This window comes from Stegostoma tigrinum, chromosome 4 (assembly GCF_030684315.1).
Source record: "Stegostoma tigrinum isolate sSteTig4 chromosome 4, sSteTig4.hap1, whole genome shotgun sequence".
Classification (NCBI taxonomy): Eukaryota; Metazoa; Chordata; class Chondrichthyes; order Orectolobiformes; family Stegostomatidae; genus Stegostoma; species Stegostoma tigrinum.
This window is the reverse complement of record NC_081357.1, coordinates 33,291,889-33,309,293: the sequence shown is the minus strand read 5'-3', so window position 1 is coordinate 33,309,293 and position 17,405 is coordinate 33,291,889. Positions and strand designations below refer to the sequence as shown.

Genomic DNA, 17,405 nt, shown 5'->3' with positions numbered 1-17,405 from the left:
TCCTTCTGGGTAAGATAGGTTAAAATGTCCTATATTGAAGGAGTGTCAAATCAAAATGGTTTTAACCTCTACACTGAACAAATTTTTAACAAATTAAATGTGCCTCCGGGAGTAAAAGTTGGAAGCCTAAATTGCTAAACAATAGTATTTGCAGAATCAGAAGACACCTGATGAAATAGCATAGATGAAGTGAAATCTAGAATTTTTAAAATCTAGATTTAGCATAAATATCAAAAAACAAAAGCAGCGTGGTAGTTAAAGGATTACCTAAGAAAAGGTGGAGTGAAGATTGAAGTGGATGGTGTTATATCAGAACAAGTAAATAAGTTTGCCTCATTGGGACAAGTGACAGCAGAAGTTGACAGATGTGAGACAAAAATTAGAAGATGGATAGAAATACTCAGAAGTAATTTTCTGATGAAGGGTCAGGGCCTAAATGTCAGCTTTTGTGCTCCTAAGATGTTGCTTGGCCTGCTGTGTTCATCCAGCTCCACACTCTGTTATTGTGAAAATGAAGGATGTATTAACAGCTAAAAAGAATTGAAACTTTCAAAAAGGAAAATGTCACTGAAGTTGTTACATTCTATCAACTTTCCTGCATGCAATGGAAATGCAGACAATGGCTTCCTGAAGAAATTAGGGTTCTTTGAAATGTGACGCTAAAATTACTGCTAATAATTCCATATGTGACCATAAACCGCATTAAGAGGTATTTGAAATTGCAGCAGCAAAAAGAACTTCAAAAAGTGGCATCCAGAGGAGAAAATACCAATATTTCCAGAATGCAATGACAGAATATTTGTTCTGTGGACAGTTTTAAAACATCTTCGTGACAGCACATAACCTTGTCATATTCCTCTCTTCATTTGCAACACATCTGAATGTTCTTGCAATTTAATCCCAGTTTAGAACTCTGAATAAATCTCACATCTTTCCTGATGACTGCTTTAACTTTGAGGGTGAGGCCAAGACCTAATCAGCTACAAACAGCAGTCGCAAAAAAGCAGAATGAGGCAGAGAGGCAGAGAAGTGTGGAAAGCGAATCCCAAGGGTGAAGGTTAGGTATTGTTGACACAGCCACCAATGGCAGACCAACTACGATTGGGAATTCACAAGGGAGCAAAATTAGAGGAACGCAAATATCTTCTGTGTGCGTGGTGCTGGAGAAGGCTACAGAAATGGGAAAAGGTGGAATGAAGGAAAAATTTGAAAGCAACAACAATAAAAACTGAAAGAACTGCAGATGCTGTAAATAAAAACAGAAGTTGCTGGAAAAGCTCAGCAGGTCTGGCACCATCTGTGAATTGAAAAATCAAGAGTTAACGTTTTGGATCCAGTGACCCTTCAGAACTGAGAATTTTAAAATCGAAATATGACTTGACTTGGTGCCTGTGCCAGCCAGTGAACACAAGGATAAAGGGGAAGTATGATATTTCACAAGTTAAGGCATGGCATCAAAGTATTAGATGACTTCATGTTATTGGGCGGTAGAATATGTGATACCAGACATGAATGCATTGGAATAGTGATAATGGGAACTGCAGATGCTGGAGAATCCAAGATAACAAAGTGTGAAGCTGGATGACCACAGCAGGCCAAGCAGCACCTCAGGAGCATTGGAATAGATTAATTGAATGCTAATGAGTTTCAACAGGGCTAAAATTGGGCGATGTTATGAGGGTGGATATAAGCAGTCTTGACGATGGCTTGAATATAAAGTTTTGAAACTTATGTCAGGTTAAAATGTGACACCAACTTTGTAAACAGATAGGGATAGGATGGAATCAGAAATAATGGGAACTGCAGATGCTGGAGAATCCAAGATAACAAAGTGTGTAGCTGGATGAACACAGCAGGTCAAGCAGCATCTCAGGAGCACAAAAGCTGGAGTTGGTGGTTAGGGAAGAGAGTTTGGAGGGAGGGAGGACAAAAGAAGCATATCTTCCCAGAGCTTAAATGAAGAAAATTTCTGTTAGTTGTCTAAAGGAAAATTGGCATTGAAGCAAGTACACCACAGATTCATCAGAATTATATAATGGGAGCAGATTAGTTTAGTCCTGAAAGCTCACAGCATTGAGGGACACTCATCTTTAAAACGATAAAACATAGATACAGGGAAACAATTTCTTCTGGTGGGAGAGGCCAGACTAATCATAAAACTAAAGTTAGGCCATTTCCAAGTGAACTGATGAAGGATTTATTCATATTAACGTGAACAGAAATATGAGTCTCCTACTCCTCCAACTGTAGTGCTGAGCAAATTGAAATCTCAAAACTAATTACAAAATGCCTGTTCCTATGTTTCTGGTACATAGCTTTTTGGAATATTTTGAGATCTTATATCCATTACCCAGATTGGAACCTTGTAATATCAAAGCAGTAGCAACTCTATTCTGAAAAAACCTAAAGATTAATGTTTCCTAAATACAGGCATTGCAGCTCAATGTCAGACCGGAAATGTTAGCCCAAGAAATGCTACTGCTGATGGAAGACTGAAAGTTATTTGACAGTACAGAACTTGGGTATTCTTGAAAAAGTCATATTTTGTCAAAGGTTTCCTTCTTGCACTCATCAGGCCAATTTACAAGGATACCAAATTAAAGGGAAAACAGTATTTATCCTGTATAAGTGGTAAGTGGTAATTGATTGACAATTGGACTCTAATTGCTAGAGGTATTGCAACAGAGAATGCATCGGATTGATGCTTGCTGATAATTAATTACCAAGCTTTGTTTAAATTTTAAACTAGGTAGTGACTCTGATTAGACAAGACATGGTCCTGAGAAATGAACCAAGGAATGGCTGTCACCTATTTTGTTGAATTGCTTTGTGTAAATGTTAATCCTGTCTGCAAAGAACAGGTCTCCATGCACTAATTTACTTTGCAAACTTGTCTAATAATCTTAAATTGCACATCAGGTTATTTTGTTTTGCAAAATCAGGAATATTAAACAAATGCTATCCGTTCACAAAACATTAATTATTAGGGAACTGCTAATAACTGTGGAACTGCAGATTGGCAAAAAAAGGGCAAACAAGTGGGTGAAACAGTCAGATGAAAGGGATCTGTTGATGCATGATGGGAGTGTTAAATGATTTTTCATTGGCTTTTACATTAAACTGATGCTTAGTAGCAATGACTAATGATTCAAAGGCTTCATGCAGTGGGCTACAATCTGGAAATTAATATGTTAGGATTTGTTAAAGTCCACATTCATGAAGACAAATGGGTTTGACTGGAATATAAACGTTCATTGAGAACAAGAGTAAGGAGACTTTGCAGGAATTTTTCTTTATGTAGAGGAGAAGTGGATTAACAGAAAGACCAAACCTTAGCGTGTGTGGAAATGAGCAAATTTGCCATCGAAAACAAGAAGAGGAGAACCCAGAGACAATTTGTACATTCCGTCATAGAAGATACTGTAATGAGTTTGTTGTATCCTATTGCATGTGGAGAAAGAATGAACAGAGATGTTTTCTTAGCAATTCTCACAGTTCAGCAACAATCACAACCTGCATTTACGCGGCACCTTTAACATGATTTGAATATTGCAAGGTGCTTTACAAGAGTAATATCAGTCAATAATTGATACCAAATCAAAATGTTGGCAGAACGCATGATTACAAGCTTTGCTAATGATTCAGGTTTTAAGGAGTGCCAAAGGAGTTTGGGCAGAATTGAAATAGATTTCCAGTGCAGTGATGATAGGGCAAGACTGGGAAAGATTTATAGCCAAGGATAAATATTTCAAATTTGGGTGTTGCCAAACTGGGATCCAATGCATGCCAAGAAGCAGAAAAATGAATGAACAACAATTGATTTAACATGTATATGGGAGTAGAATTTGAATGTGCTTGAGCAGGATGGATGATGGAAACTTGGTGAGGAGAGTAGTGGAGTAGTGAGGTCTGGTGGTAGCCAAGACTCTGATTTTTCTGGAGCAGATGGTTCTTGTATTGGAATCAAGCAATGTTACAGAGCAGAAGTGGGGAGTTTTAATCATGGAAAGAATGTGTAATGTGCAGCTTATTTCAAGAAAAGATATAATGCTGTATTGTTGAAGTCAACTTTCTAAAGCTTTCAGCATTTCACAAGTATAGAAATAAGTTATTCAGCATAATAAGCCTGTTGTATCATTTATTTTCTCCTGTGACAGCTTTATCTCATTTTTAATCTTGGCTTTCTGCTTTTTACCATTTCTCCTAATGCCTTTATCTCCTCCTTAAACACCTCAATTAATATTGTGTGTTTGCTGTTCTGGAAAATGCATTTCAAATTCTCACAATTTTTACTGGATTAGCACGAATTCTGAAGCGGCTCCTGCCTGGGATTCTTCCACTGAAGAAAAGCACCATTCCTTATCTACTTTCTTAATTCCTCTGTTAGGTTAAACATTCTGCTCAGATCACTTCTTAACTGTCTCTTCTTCAGGAAACATACCGCAAATTTCTTCTCATTACAAATGTTGTCGCCATCTCTTTCTCCAAAGTCAACATATTGATTCCAAGATGATGTGTCTGGAATTAAACACTAATGCTTGGAATCTTTTGGGAGCTTGAGCAATGTGGGTTATGGTGAGATGTGTGGCAGAATCCGATGAGAACTCCAATGAGGCTGACCTTGATACTGGGTGAATCTTGTGTTACCAATGTTGAGTGATCATCAAAAGTCACTTCTGTTAGTTCCATAGAAATTCCATATTTAATACCAGTGAGCGTTAAGTCTCAACCTGGGCCTCCTTAAGACTATAAGATGTAGGAGCAGGAGCAACTCATTCATCCCATCAAGCTCACTCCACCATTCGGAGAGATCATGGCTAATCTGATAATCCTCAATTCTACTTTCCTGCTTTATTCCTAGAGCCTTTGATTCTCTTAATGATTAAAAATCTGTCTATCTCAGATATATTCAACAAACCAGCTTCAACACCTCTCTGCAATAAAGAGTTTCACAGACTCACTGCCCTCTGAGAGAAGAAATTCCTCCTTATTTCTGCCTTTATTATGTGACCCCTTATGCTGAGATGATGCCATCTGGCCCTGGACTATCCCACAAGAGGAAACAACCTTTCTGCAGTGACACTGTCAAGTGCCACAAGAATCTTATATATTTCAATAAGGTCGCCTCTCATTCTTTTAATTCCAATGAATACAGGCCCAACCTACTCAGCATCTCCTCATAATGCAGCCCTTCCATAATGGTATCAGCTTAATGAAACTTCTGTGGATTATCTCCAACACCAGAATATTTTTCCTTTGATAAGTGGTCCAAAACTGTTCAGTCCCTGTGACCTGTGGTAACCCAGCAACTGAGCCTGTTTCAAGGCAGAAGTTACAATAGATCACACAAGTCTCTTCATTCCTCTATATTAACAAATTTAATGAGAGACACAGTTTAAAACATTAATTTATAAACTTTGCATTTGTGACTTGATACCTAATTCTTCTCTCCATTATTTTAACAGCAGTGTTAAACTTGTTTGAAATAAATAATTAATCCTTCATTATGGAAGTGGAGGAAAAACCTTAAAAGTTCTTACAAGAACATAATAAACAATAATTTCCACCCTCTTGATTTTCTCTCACTTGATAATGACTAATAGTCTGTGCCTTTGGAATTTGATGTTCACATTGTCTTACAATGCAGAAAAGGTTCAGTCTGTCGTCTTACAGGACTACAGATTGAAATGTCGTCTTCATTTGCATTTCAGTAAGGACATGAACCACATAGTGGCATTTTCTATTTGTTTGCTGCTTTAGGTTAAAATGTAAACATTGTTGTGAAGCTATGTTCCCTATTTTATGCCAATGCCAACACTTGCAATAAAATGTATTTCCCATATTTCATAATAATAACCCTATGCACATTGACAGTTGCAAGATTTACAACAAATGGTTCTTGTTAAATTGCTTGAATTCTAAAAAGGTCAAAAGAACAGAATGATGTGTGTTTTTACATTCAGATCAGATATATAGGACCAATATTTCTATTTGGCTCTTGACTATTTTAAAATGCATTTAAAAGTGCAAAAAGTTCAGCTTTTAATTCAAACATTTACAGATTTACTTGAAATGCTCTGCTCCCACCCACACACATTGAGGAAATATTGCAGCAGCGCACGTCGGTATCCAATCCCCCTTAAGAGGGCAAACAGACAAAATACTCCTGGATCTCTGTCAAAACCAATCTGCAGCCAAACACTGTAAGGTGCCTGAGAGATAGCAGACTGACTCATGCTTTAATGTTACCTGCCTGAAGGAACCAGTCTCCTTGACTGAACTGCTGAGATTTACCATTTGGACTCTAACCTACAGCATACCACTGTGATCTTGGAACAGATTCATGTTCTTAATCTCTTGATGCCTGCAAGAAGAAAGATTACAATAATGAATATCTAAAAATTTAGAACTGGAAATCTGAGCCCAGTTCTACCATTTGGAATGAAATCTAAAGTGTATAATGAGTCTAACTGAAATGAATTTAGCCAATTTTAACCTTCTTCTCGAATGCAAATCCTCCACGCAAATCAGCCGATGGGTTGGTAAAAAGTTGGCACTGTATCAGGCTACGCATGTTGGAACATAGAAATGCCATATTAAAACTGTACTAGCAGCAGGTTGGTGTGAAAGGTTATAATTAAGTGGTAGCAGGACAGTTTAGTTGATCCATGCACAACACCTGAGCAGGATGAGTACTGTGTGGCATATGCCTTGAGTTAACTCTGTTAGGACATAACTCAACAGAAAAGTTATGTTGTTAGACTCATAAGCAACACACCCAATATCATATGCGGGCCCTTGTAGTGTCGCAGTGTTGTCCCTGACATTGAGCCAGAAGCCTGGCTTCCAAACCCACCGTTCCAAACTTGTGTCAAACATCTTTGAACAGGTTCTTTAAAAACACCTGGACCACTTTGGTTGAATGGCTGCTTCAATGTTGTAAATTCTATAATCATTTGGGTATAAACAGCAAACAGGCGTTAATGTGCCTGAAAAGAACAACCTCTATAAATACAACACCTTTAATGTAACACCATGCCCAGTGCTTTTCACATAAATGTTAGCAATCAGATTTGTGGGCGGCCTCAATTGTACAGCGACAGACACTAGCTAGGAAAGTTTGAATAATTAGGTCAATAAAAATAAATAGGTTGCAAAAGCATAGATGAGAACTTCAGCAGCAGATTGATAGAGGCAGGGGCCTAGTTGAATGATGTTAGGTTGTCTCGGTGATAACATGAATAACTAGTTAGAAGTTCATAACATGATGATTGCGAGCATTGGTTTCATCTCAGACAATTGCTAACATTAAGAACCAGGTCAGTGTCTAGGGTAGTGGTGCAATGAAAAAGACAATGACTTCCATTATCCAACCACTTGGTTAAAACAAATTTTTGTTCATCTGGCGCAGAATGTCTTTGCTGTTACTAAAAACTGTCTTGCTGATAGTCTGTGACTTAGGCTAAGTATAGAGTTAAAATCAATCATTAGGAAAATGTCAGAATCTATTATAAACAATGTTAGAACTGCACACTTATAAAACTATAGTAGAATTGAATAGAGACAATACGAATTTATCAAAGTGAAATCATGTTTGCTGAACCTATAGTTTCTTTATAATGCAACTAACAGAATAGATAAGGCAGAACTAGTGGAGGTGTTGTGTTTGGATTTTCAAAAGGCTTTTGACATGATCCCATACACAAGATTAGTAAACAAAATTGGATCACATGGGATTAGGGATAATACACTGGCATGAGTTGAGAACTGCTTACCACACAGAAGAGAGAGAATAGGAATAAATGAGTCATTTTCAAGAAGGAAGGCTGTGATAAGGGGGTTATCATACAGATCAATGCTTGTGCTTCAGCCATTTATAGTCTTTATTAATATTTTGGATGTGGGAAGCAAATATAATAATTTCTAAGTATTTGCTGATGACACAACATGAGGTGAGCATACAAGAAAGGTGCAAAGAGACTTTAAAAGAGGGTTGTGTAAAAATATACGAGCGAGCATATAATGTGGAAAATGTAAAATTGTCCATTTAGAAAAACAGAAATGCAGAGTATTTCTTAATGGTGAGAGATAGAGAATTGTTTCAGAGATAATAGGAGCTGCAGATGCTGCAAAATCTGAGATAACAAGGTGTGGAGCTTTCCCGATCCTAAGATGTTGCTTGGCCTGCTATGTTCATCCATCTCCACACCTTGTTATCTCTGATACAGAACTTTTGATGTCTAAATGGATGTGGATGTCCTTGTTTGTATGCCATTAAAAGGGACAGCAAGAAATTAGGAAGACAAATGGGATATTTGCCTTTATTACAAAATAACTAGAGTACAGGAGGAAAGATGGTTTGCTGTAATTGTATGGAACTAGGAGTATTATACATAATTTTGGCCTCTTTACCGAAGGACAGATATACTTACCACAGTTGGACTGCAACAAAGGTTTACCAAACTCATTCCTGGGATGATGGGGTTGATTTACAAAGAAAAAATTAGGAGATGGAGAACTGTATGCAGACATGAGACTCAATGGGGCAGATGCAGGAAGGATGTTCCCCTGAAGCAGGGTCGAGCAGCAGAGGAAGCAGTCTCAAGTTAAAGATAGAGCATTTTGAATTAAGATGAGGAATTTTTTTTTCAGTCAGGGATGCAGTGGGGGGAGGGGAGATTTTGAAGCTTGTGAAGTCCACATTGATACCATTTCCCCCCACTGCATCACAAAACCAGCCCACCTCAATCCCTCCCCCCACCGCATCCCAAAACCAGCCCAGCCTGTCTCCGCTTCCCTAACCTGTTCTTCCTCTCACCCATCCCTTCCTCCCACCTCAAGCTGCACCTCCATTTCCTACCTACCACCTCATCCCGCCTCCTTGACCTGTCTGTCTTCCCGGGACTGACCTATCCCCTCCATACCTCCCCACCTATACTCTCCTCTCTACCTATCTTCTTTTCTCTGCATCTTCGGTCCGCCTCCCCCTCTCTCCCTATTTATTCCAGTTCCCTCCCCCCATCCCCCTCTCTGATGAAGGGTTGAGCCCGAAATGTCAGCTTTTGTGCTCCTGAGATGCTGCTTGGCCGGCTGTGTTCATCCAGCCCCACACTTTGTGATCTTGGATTCTACAGCTTCTGCAGTTCCCATTATCCATGAGGTTTGAATCCTTGCTTGTCATGCATAGTGAGAATGTAGGCTTTTTTTAAAAGCAGTGATGGTATTGCTATATGCACAATGTCCACATCATTTTTTCACCTCATTTTTGCCCACTCACTGGATTTGACATAAAGCAGGCAACTCTGTTGTTCCCAGCTTGCTGACCACAGCCCATTTCCCCGATGCTGAACTCTAGACTTTCGCTGTCAAATATGTTTGTAATTAGCACTCTGAACCCCTGATCTTGGCATTAGCATTTTTGAATTTTAAGTGACTAAACCTGCTTCCATGCCTCAATAAGTGAAATGCTCAGCCTAACATTCCAGGAAAGTTTCTGATCTCCAGGCCATCTTAAATAGGCTGGTCCTTGGCAGCACACCACAAATGCCCCCTGTGCCTTTGGAGGGGAATGTAAATCAAGCTTCCTTTTCAGGATTAATATCCAATGATATTTGCTGGAAGGGTGTGTGCGAAAGGTCAACAATGAAACCTGCTCATGGTGACCCTGACTGTGGACCTTGACTGGAGACAATTTGAAATTTTTGCTTGTGTATGAATAAAGCAACACTGTGTTGGTCTTGTTAAATGCCCCCACTGATAATCATTACAGTGACATTCATTACAGGTATAGCAGGGCAGTTGACTTGCTATCTCTTCACTTATGAAATCACATAACGGCAAAATTAAGCCTGCAAGTGGGTACTTACGCATGAATAAATGCCAATTCAAATAAGGTACGAGAGCAACTGGCACGTGGGTCAGTGAAGGAGTAAACTGCATTCGGTTCTTTTGAAGAAGAAGTGCCTTAAAAGGGAGTAAAGAGTTGGGTGGAAAATTGTAACATTTACATCTGTGGCAGCTACAGGCAAGTCACCAATAGTGGAACGATGAAACGGAGGAAACAAGAGATCAAAATTTGTAAAGGACAAATATTTTGAAGAGTTGTGGCCTGGAGGAGATATCAGATGCAGGGAAGAGGAAGCCCAAGAGAGAAGCTGAAAACAAAGATAAGAACTTTAGGTACTGGGTAATGGAGAGCTAATTCAGATCAGCAAGCACAGTGTTGATGAATAGGATTCGATGTGAGTTAGGATATGAGCAGCAGGGTGTTGGATAATGTCATGTTTAGAATGTGGGGTGACCAGCCAGGAGTGTGTTGGAATGGTTGAGTCAAGAGGTAACAAAGTTGTAGATGAAGGATGCACAGCAGAAGGACTGACGCATAAACAGTGGCAGGCAATGTTGCTGAGGTGAAAATTGATGGATTTGGTAACCTTTTAGATATATTATCAGAGGCTGAACTTAGGGTTCACTATGACACCAAGGTTTCAAATGGTTTTGTTTATTATTGGAGAGTTAGGAGACAAGCAGAGTAGGTGGTTAGCAGGTGGACTTTGTGAAGGGGCTGGGAGACCATAGCTTCAGTCTTCTCAATATTCAGCTTGAAGAAGTTGGTTCTTATTGATTACTGGATGATAGAGCAGCAATCTGACAGCTGAAGGATAGATCGCCGGAAGACACCAGAGGCGCAGTTGGAGCTGGAAGAAAAGCCTGATTTTCAGATTAGAAAGATAGGAGTGGAAACAGGCAAGTGTAGTGTACCCAGATGCATACTGTGGATGGGAATAACTGTATAATCAAGATTTCAAAACTCTGGTATTTATCCTGGTTTCTTTATCTATCTGCTAAGATTTATCAGTGACACAGAATTCTTTTCTTGCAAAATACTGCAAACTTTGTAAATATAGAAATATTGCCTGATGTTATTTTAGACAAAATGCCAGAAACCGGTGGCCCATCACTTTGTTTTGTTACATTTCATTTTAGGAATGACATTTTTAAAATCCAATTCCTGTAGCCCATCTTCAGTGCCTTCATTAGATTGAATCATTTGACCAGATGGCATTGGTTGGAGGGTGATTGATGAAGACAGTCAATTTAAGTAAACTAAAAGGGTCATCCTGAAACAATACACAGGAAAACCAATAGCTCTTTTTTTTCTGAAATCTTTGCATTTAACCAGAGTAATCTATTGCTCATTGACGTACCACTTCAGAAGGAATAATTTTATTCGGAGATACTGCATATTAAAGAGTTGACAACAGAAGGCATGACAAAATCATCAGAAGAAAACAAAACTGCATGTATTCTGTAACAGTTACATAATAGGGAAAGCTTTGCGCTCTGCAAAATGAAAACATTGGTTTTACAGACTGCTCAATACAGATTTATCCTTTCATCAATCACTCAGGTTTAGAAAAGAGTGTTGGGTGTAAGAAGCAATTAAATTAGTGGATGCAAGACATTTAACTAAATCTACAGTTGTTCTTAGACTTGGATATTTGACAGGAAAGCCAAAGTGTTTTTTGAATCAATAGCTGGTAAATATTTGTTTGGCTTTTGTCGAAAGCTTTAAAGCTGACCAGAAAGCCCTTCACTTATTGTTCTCTGGGAATATGCTGACAAAGGAAAAACCTTGCTATTAGTTAATATTTAAAATAGTTAACATTACAGGAAGTAAGCTATCTTTGCTATTATCACATTTTCTCTTGCTTACTCACTGGTAAACCCATTATGAAATGTAATTCATTTCCATCTTTGTAAATAATGTGTTTCAGACAATAACAGAACAGGAATAGTAGACAGAATGAAAAGATAAATTTTCTTGATTTTAATTAGAATGTGGGGCTTCAGTTGCAACATATTTAAGTAATGGAATAACATAAAATAAAACATAAGATTGAATTTTAACATCACTGTCACAGTCTGGCTTGGCTGTTTTGTGCTTTATAAAATTTGTCCATGAGATTTCATTGCCCATCTGTTTCATCCTTGAATTGCCGCCTTGAACTGCAGTGGTCAATGAAGCGTAGGCCACATGTCTGGAAGGTGCTGTAGAAGATCAGTTGCAGTAGTGTACCCTGTAATTGGTACATGTTGCAACAACTGTTTATTGGTGGTGAAAGTGTGAATGTTGTAGTTATTAATGATAGTGGGTAGGTTCCAATGAAATGGGTTGCTTTATTTTGGATGGTGTCAATCTTACTGAGTGTTGTCGGAGAATCACTCATCCAGGCAACTGAAGGGTATTTCATCACACATGAGATTTGCCTTGTAGGTGGTAGGCGGGTTCTGGTGAATCAGGAGGTCAGTTACTGGCTTCGGATTTGCTTTTGCAGCCATGGTATTTATATGGCTAGTCCACGTTAGTTCTGGTAAATGATAATAGCAGCTTGATAGTTGGGATTTCTTCAATGGCAATGCCACTGAATGTGACAATTTGATAATTAGATTGTGTCTTGTTTGAGGTGTTTGTTGCCTGGTACTTGTATGGTGTCCATGTTTCTAGTTTTAGCCCATGACTCACAAAAGTTGAGTTTGCTGGTTCAGTATGTAATCAGTAAGGCTAATGGGATGCTGACCTTTATTAGGAGAGAAATTGAACTCAAAAGTAAGTATGTTATTCACCAGTTCCACGGGGCTTTGGTGAGACCACATCTCAAATATTGTGGACAGTTTTGGTTTCTGTATTTAAGAAAGTATGCAAATGCTTTGGAGCTTGTTCAAATAAGGTTTTTCTGATTGGTATCAGGCTGAAAGGGTTATCATATGAAAAATAGTTTGACAGACTGGTTTATTTCCCTCAAGCCCAAAGGTCCAATGGATGATCTAATTGAAGTTTGTAAGATCTTGAATGGTTTTGACAAGGTGGTCATGGAAAGAATATGAGTGAGTCCAGAATAGAAAATATTGTTTTAAAATTAAGGATTGCTCTTCTAGGACAGAGATGAGAGGAATCTTCTCAGAATCCCGTGAAATGTTGAAAACCTCTGCCTCACAGTGTGGTGGAGGAGGGACAAAGAATATCTTTAAGTTGGAGGTGGATAGATTCTTAATAAAAACCGAAAGAACTGCAGATACTGTGTATCAGGAACACAAACAGACATTACTGGAAAAGCTCAGCAGGTCTGGCATTTTCTGTGGAGAAAAATCAGAGTTAATGTTTTGGGTCCGGTTATGCAAGGGAATCAAAGGTGATCAGGTTAGATTGGAATGTGGAATTCAAAACACAAACAGATCAGCCGTGACCTTACTGAACGGTGGAGCAGGCTTGAAGAGATGAATGGCCTATGACCACTTATTGCTTGTATGTTTGGATAAAGCTGATTTCTCTGTTGTTCTTAGGTTATCTGAGGAGTTTTCTTGTGATTATTATTGCGAGATTGGCTACTTTGAGACATATGTAAGGGTAATGGCTGGTTGCGTGGCAGTTTCATGATTAGATTTGACATTCGAGTTGTGGTAGACATACCAATTTACATGACTTACTGTTAATTCCAATGTTGTTTTTCCACTATTTTCTCTACCTGAAATGATTGTATGTTTATGTATTTTTGCATGGGGTAATTTAGATGAAAATGTAAATTGACAGTGTTCATATGTGATACTGGTAGATCAAACAGTTGATGCCAATCCAAAATTGCTAAATATATTGCCTGTTTATTGGTGAACAATCACAATAATCTTAGAAATTTCAGAATGGTGACATGCTTCCGCAATTCTCAAAATGCATGCATGAAACTAGATATGTCAAGTGATGGAATGGTGCTGTGGGCTAGAAATTCAAACAAAACACCAATGCAACCTTTCCCCTGACCTGAGGTGTGGTGACCATCAGCTTTTTCTAATGAGAGAGCAGTGCTATGGTCTGGGAAAACTATGAAATCTTTACCTTTCTCTGATTTGGTTTAGGGCAATAATATTGCTAAAGCACTAAACCATCTCTAATTTGCCATTATGGAAACTGCACTTAGAGTGATCACGCAAATATTGAGGTGGGAAATAATGAAAAGCTGACAGTAGAGACCGCTCTTCTGGGGTCAGGACTTATATGAGGTGTTGCAGCAAAGTAAAGTGGACCTTGTTGTATGTCCAGCCGTGTGATTATCAGATCTAGAAGCACATGCTACAGTTACTGTCTCACTTAATATTAAAGAGCTCAAGAATTTTGATTTAAATCTTAACAAAAAGTTCTCTAGTTACTTCACATAACCTTCAAAATGAAAATAAACAATAATCAAAACTGGTTGATAACCTTAGCTTAAATAAAATAGAAATTAATGCATCATTACACTCGAATAGATCCATCTTTGTTACCTAATAATGAATATAAAACACGTGTTTACTTGAACTGTTGGTAGTATATCATTTTTATCTTCCTTTTGTGAATGTTGGTATTCTAATCTTTTATGCGCAAGGAAATGAATAAAAGGCCATTCCATTGTGACCACTGAGTTAAAATACGGTGATCGTGGTCCCCCAACATATTTTATCCATTTCTGCTCTCAGCTTATTGAACAAGGTGCATGAAATCAGGCTATTCATTTGAATTCATTTGGAGATTATGCAGAATCACATATTACAATATTTTTAAATGACCTAATTGGAACACAGCGAAAATAGGACAGTGAAGAACAGCAAGTTGAGGATTATTTACAATGTTGATGATAGAATAGACACTATCTGAAATGAAGCTGGGTTTCCGAGGTTTTTACATTCCGAAGTGTCATCATATTTATTAATTGACCTTTTTTTGTTGATTTTTTGTTCAGTTTGGCATGTAAGGTACTCAAATAATGTGTTCCCTTTCAGCACTGAGATAAATATGCTGTAGCTACTAATCATACCTAGGATGTAATTTATAATGATTTTTATTTCTTATTTTTACGCGTTGACACTTAATTTTTCATTAGGAACTTCCACGGCTTATCAATTTTAAATTCTAGGATTTATGAACACAAAATCTAAATGCATTATTTCAATGGCTCAGATCTCAAATTACAGTATTTTCTTCAAATAATAGTTTAGCTCCAGCAGCTCTCACTGCAGGGAATGCGAGGCTTTAGGGATTACATTGAGAAACATTTCAAATTTATCTGCTCTGACATAGTCTGTACCTGATTAACAGAAGGCAGTTTTGATAGACATTATCTCTGAGATGTATTTGTCACCTGGGATGTGTAAAGTTCTCACACTGATTCCTTGCTGTTATCAACTTTCACAGGAAGAGCCTTATGTGATGTTTAAAAAGTCCGATAAACCTCTTTATGGAAATAGTCGATTTGAGGGATTCTGCATTGACCTCTTGAAAGAGTTGTCCAATATCCTCGGATTTACCTATGAGGTCAGACTGGTGGACGATGGGAGATATGGAGTTCAGGATGAAAAAGGACAGTGGAATGGAATGGTCAGGGAACTGATGGATCATGTAAGTAGTTTATACTTGGAATTATTTTAAATACAGTAAAAGAAGAAAGACTAGCAGGTCTATCATGTCTTTCATCATCGTGGGAAGTCTTAACATTCTTTATAGTCAGTTAAGTACTTTTGAAGTGTACTCACATTTGTAATATAGGAATAGTACAAAAATGATCTTTATTCTGCCAGTTTAGGAAAAACTGCATATAGCTATTTATCACAAGTGATATGCTGTGAGAGAGTATGTCAGGTATATTTCATTGACAGGGGGTGCCATAAACATTACACGTTATATCAGAATTGTTTGTGTCTTGGAGTTATAATGAGATGCAGGGAAATGTAAAGAAGAATCACTTGACTACGGAGGCCATGTGAATTATTTTCATTTTACATACTTCTAATTTCATGCTTGAAATATCTGATTTTTTTTAATTGTAACCTAAAGATACAGTGTTGCCATGGTAACTGACTTGCAAGATGCCTTACCATGTTTTCGAGTTACCAAGGATGCTGTAATGTCATTGCACTGCGAATGCATCGACCATTTCTATTGTGCTAGCTGGAGCCCCTGATATTTATTCAGAGTTACAAAGGGAGTGGGAAGTGTGAAAAGTATATTATATGGAAGCCTGGGTTTCACAGAAACACAAAAGCTAAAATGTCAGAGATAATGGGAACTGCAGATGCTGGAGAATCCAAGACAACAAAATGTGAGGCTGGATGTACACAGCAGGCCAAGCAGCATCTCAGGAGCACAAAAGCTGACGTTTCGGGCCTAGACCCTTCATCAGAGAGGGGGATGGGGTGAGGGTTCTGGAATAAATAGGGAGAGAGGGGGAGGCGGACCGAAGATGGAGAGAAAAGAAGATAGGTGGAGAGAGTATAGGTGGGGAGGTAGGGAGGGGATAGGTCTAAAATGTCATGGAGGTTGCAGCTCTGAAATTAAAACAAAACCTACTCATCAAGTCAGACAGAATTGTGTTTGATTGACAATCATTCAGATTCTTTCAACAGGTTTTCCACCTGCTAATATGCTAGGATGTCAAGCTTGATGCAGCCGAATATGGCAGCATAGTAGTTATTTAACTAGAATGGTTATACAAGGAAGTAAAATAATGGCCTGGAGAAATGAGTTGAAATTCCACCCCTGTAATTCAGAATTTAAGTCCAATTAATGAACTAAATCTGGAAAAAATGCTGTTGTCGTTTATGGTTACCATAAACCTACTGGATGGTTGTAAAATTCTACCTGGGGCAGACAAACTGCCATCTTTATCCAATCTGACTTAAATACGACTCCAGAAATACAGTGATATGATTGAGTCTTATCTGCCCCCCTAAAGTGGTTGAGCAAACTCAATTGCATTCGTCGTTGCCTTTAGAAGGGAATTAGGAATGGGCAATAAATGCAGACCTTGCCAGTCAAGCCTATGAACAAAGTAAAAGCAGCATACTTTAATTTAGCACACTTTTATTCTATGGTGTGAGCAGCTCAGCGTCATATATACTACTGCAGTGTTCTCATGAAGAATGATGACTGTATCAATGGGATATTTTAATGCATTATTATGTAGGTCATAGCAGGAAATCATAATACTCGTTGGGCTGAATGGTCAACTCCTGTTCCTATTTCTTACGATTTTATGATCAGTTTGTGGAGTGGAATGCTAAAATGAATACCAAGGAGATGCATCTTATTTCTATGTTATAGGATTGCCATGGAATTGACTGTTTTACTAGTGTGAACATTTACTTGCAGCAGGACTTATTTTTTAGTTAATCTCTGAAATAGGATTTTCAGTTAGATGCTGATTCCATGCTGAGAAAGGTTCAGATTTCCTGATTCTCAGACAAATTTCAACACCTGATCACACGGACTTCAAAACGTTAATTTGTCTGACATTTATCTGGTCTTAAAATAGCTACTGTGCTCATTATAGCGTTGCATTAAAAGGATTTATTTTCTCTGTTTGAATGATGCAACATTG

At 38.2% G+C, this 17,405-nt stretch overlaps 1 protein-coding gene across 9 annotated transcripts in view; it reads left to right on the top strand.

Moving 5' to 3' along the window:
- LOC125452265 (glutamate receptor ionotropic, kainate 2) overlaps positions 1 to 17,405 on the top strand; it is a 431,852-nt gene that overhangs the window by 319,492 nt on the left and 94,955 nt on the right. For all 9 annotated transcript variants that reach the window (XM_048530454.2, XM_048530460.2, XM_048530457.2 and 6 more), the window contains one exon: positions 15,224 to 15,427. In XM_048530454.2, coding sequence (XP_048386411.1) covers positions 15,224 to 15,427 — 204 coding nt within the window. The remainder of the gene's footprint in view (positions 1 to 15,223; positions 15,428 to 17,405) is intronic.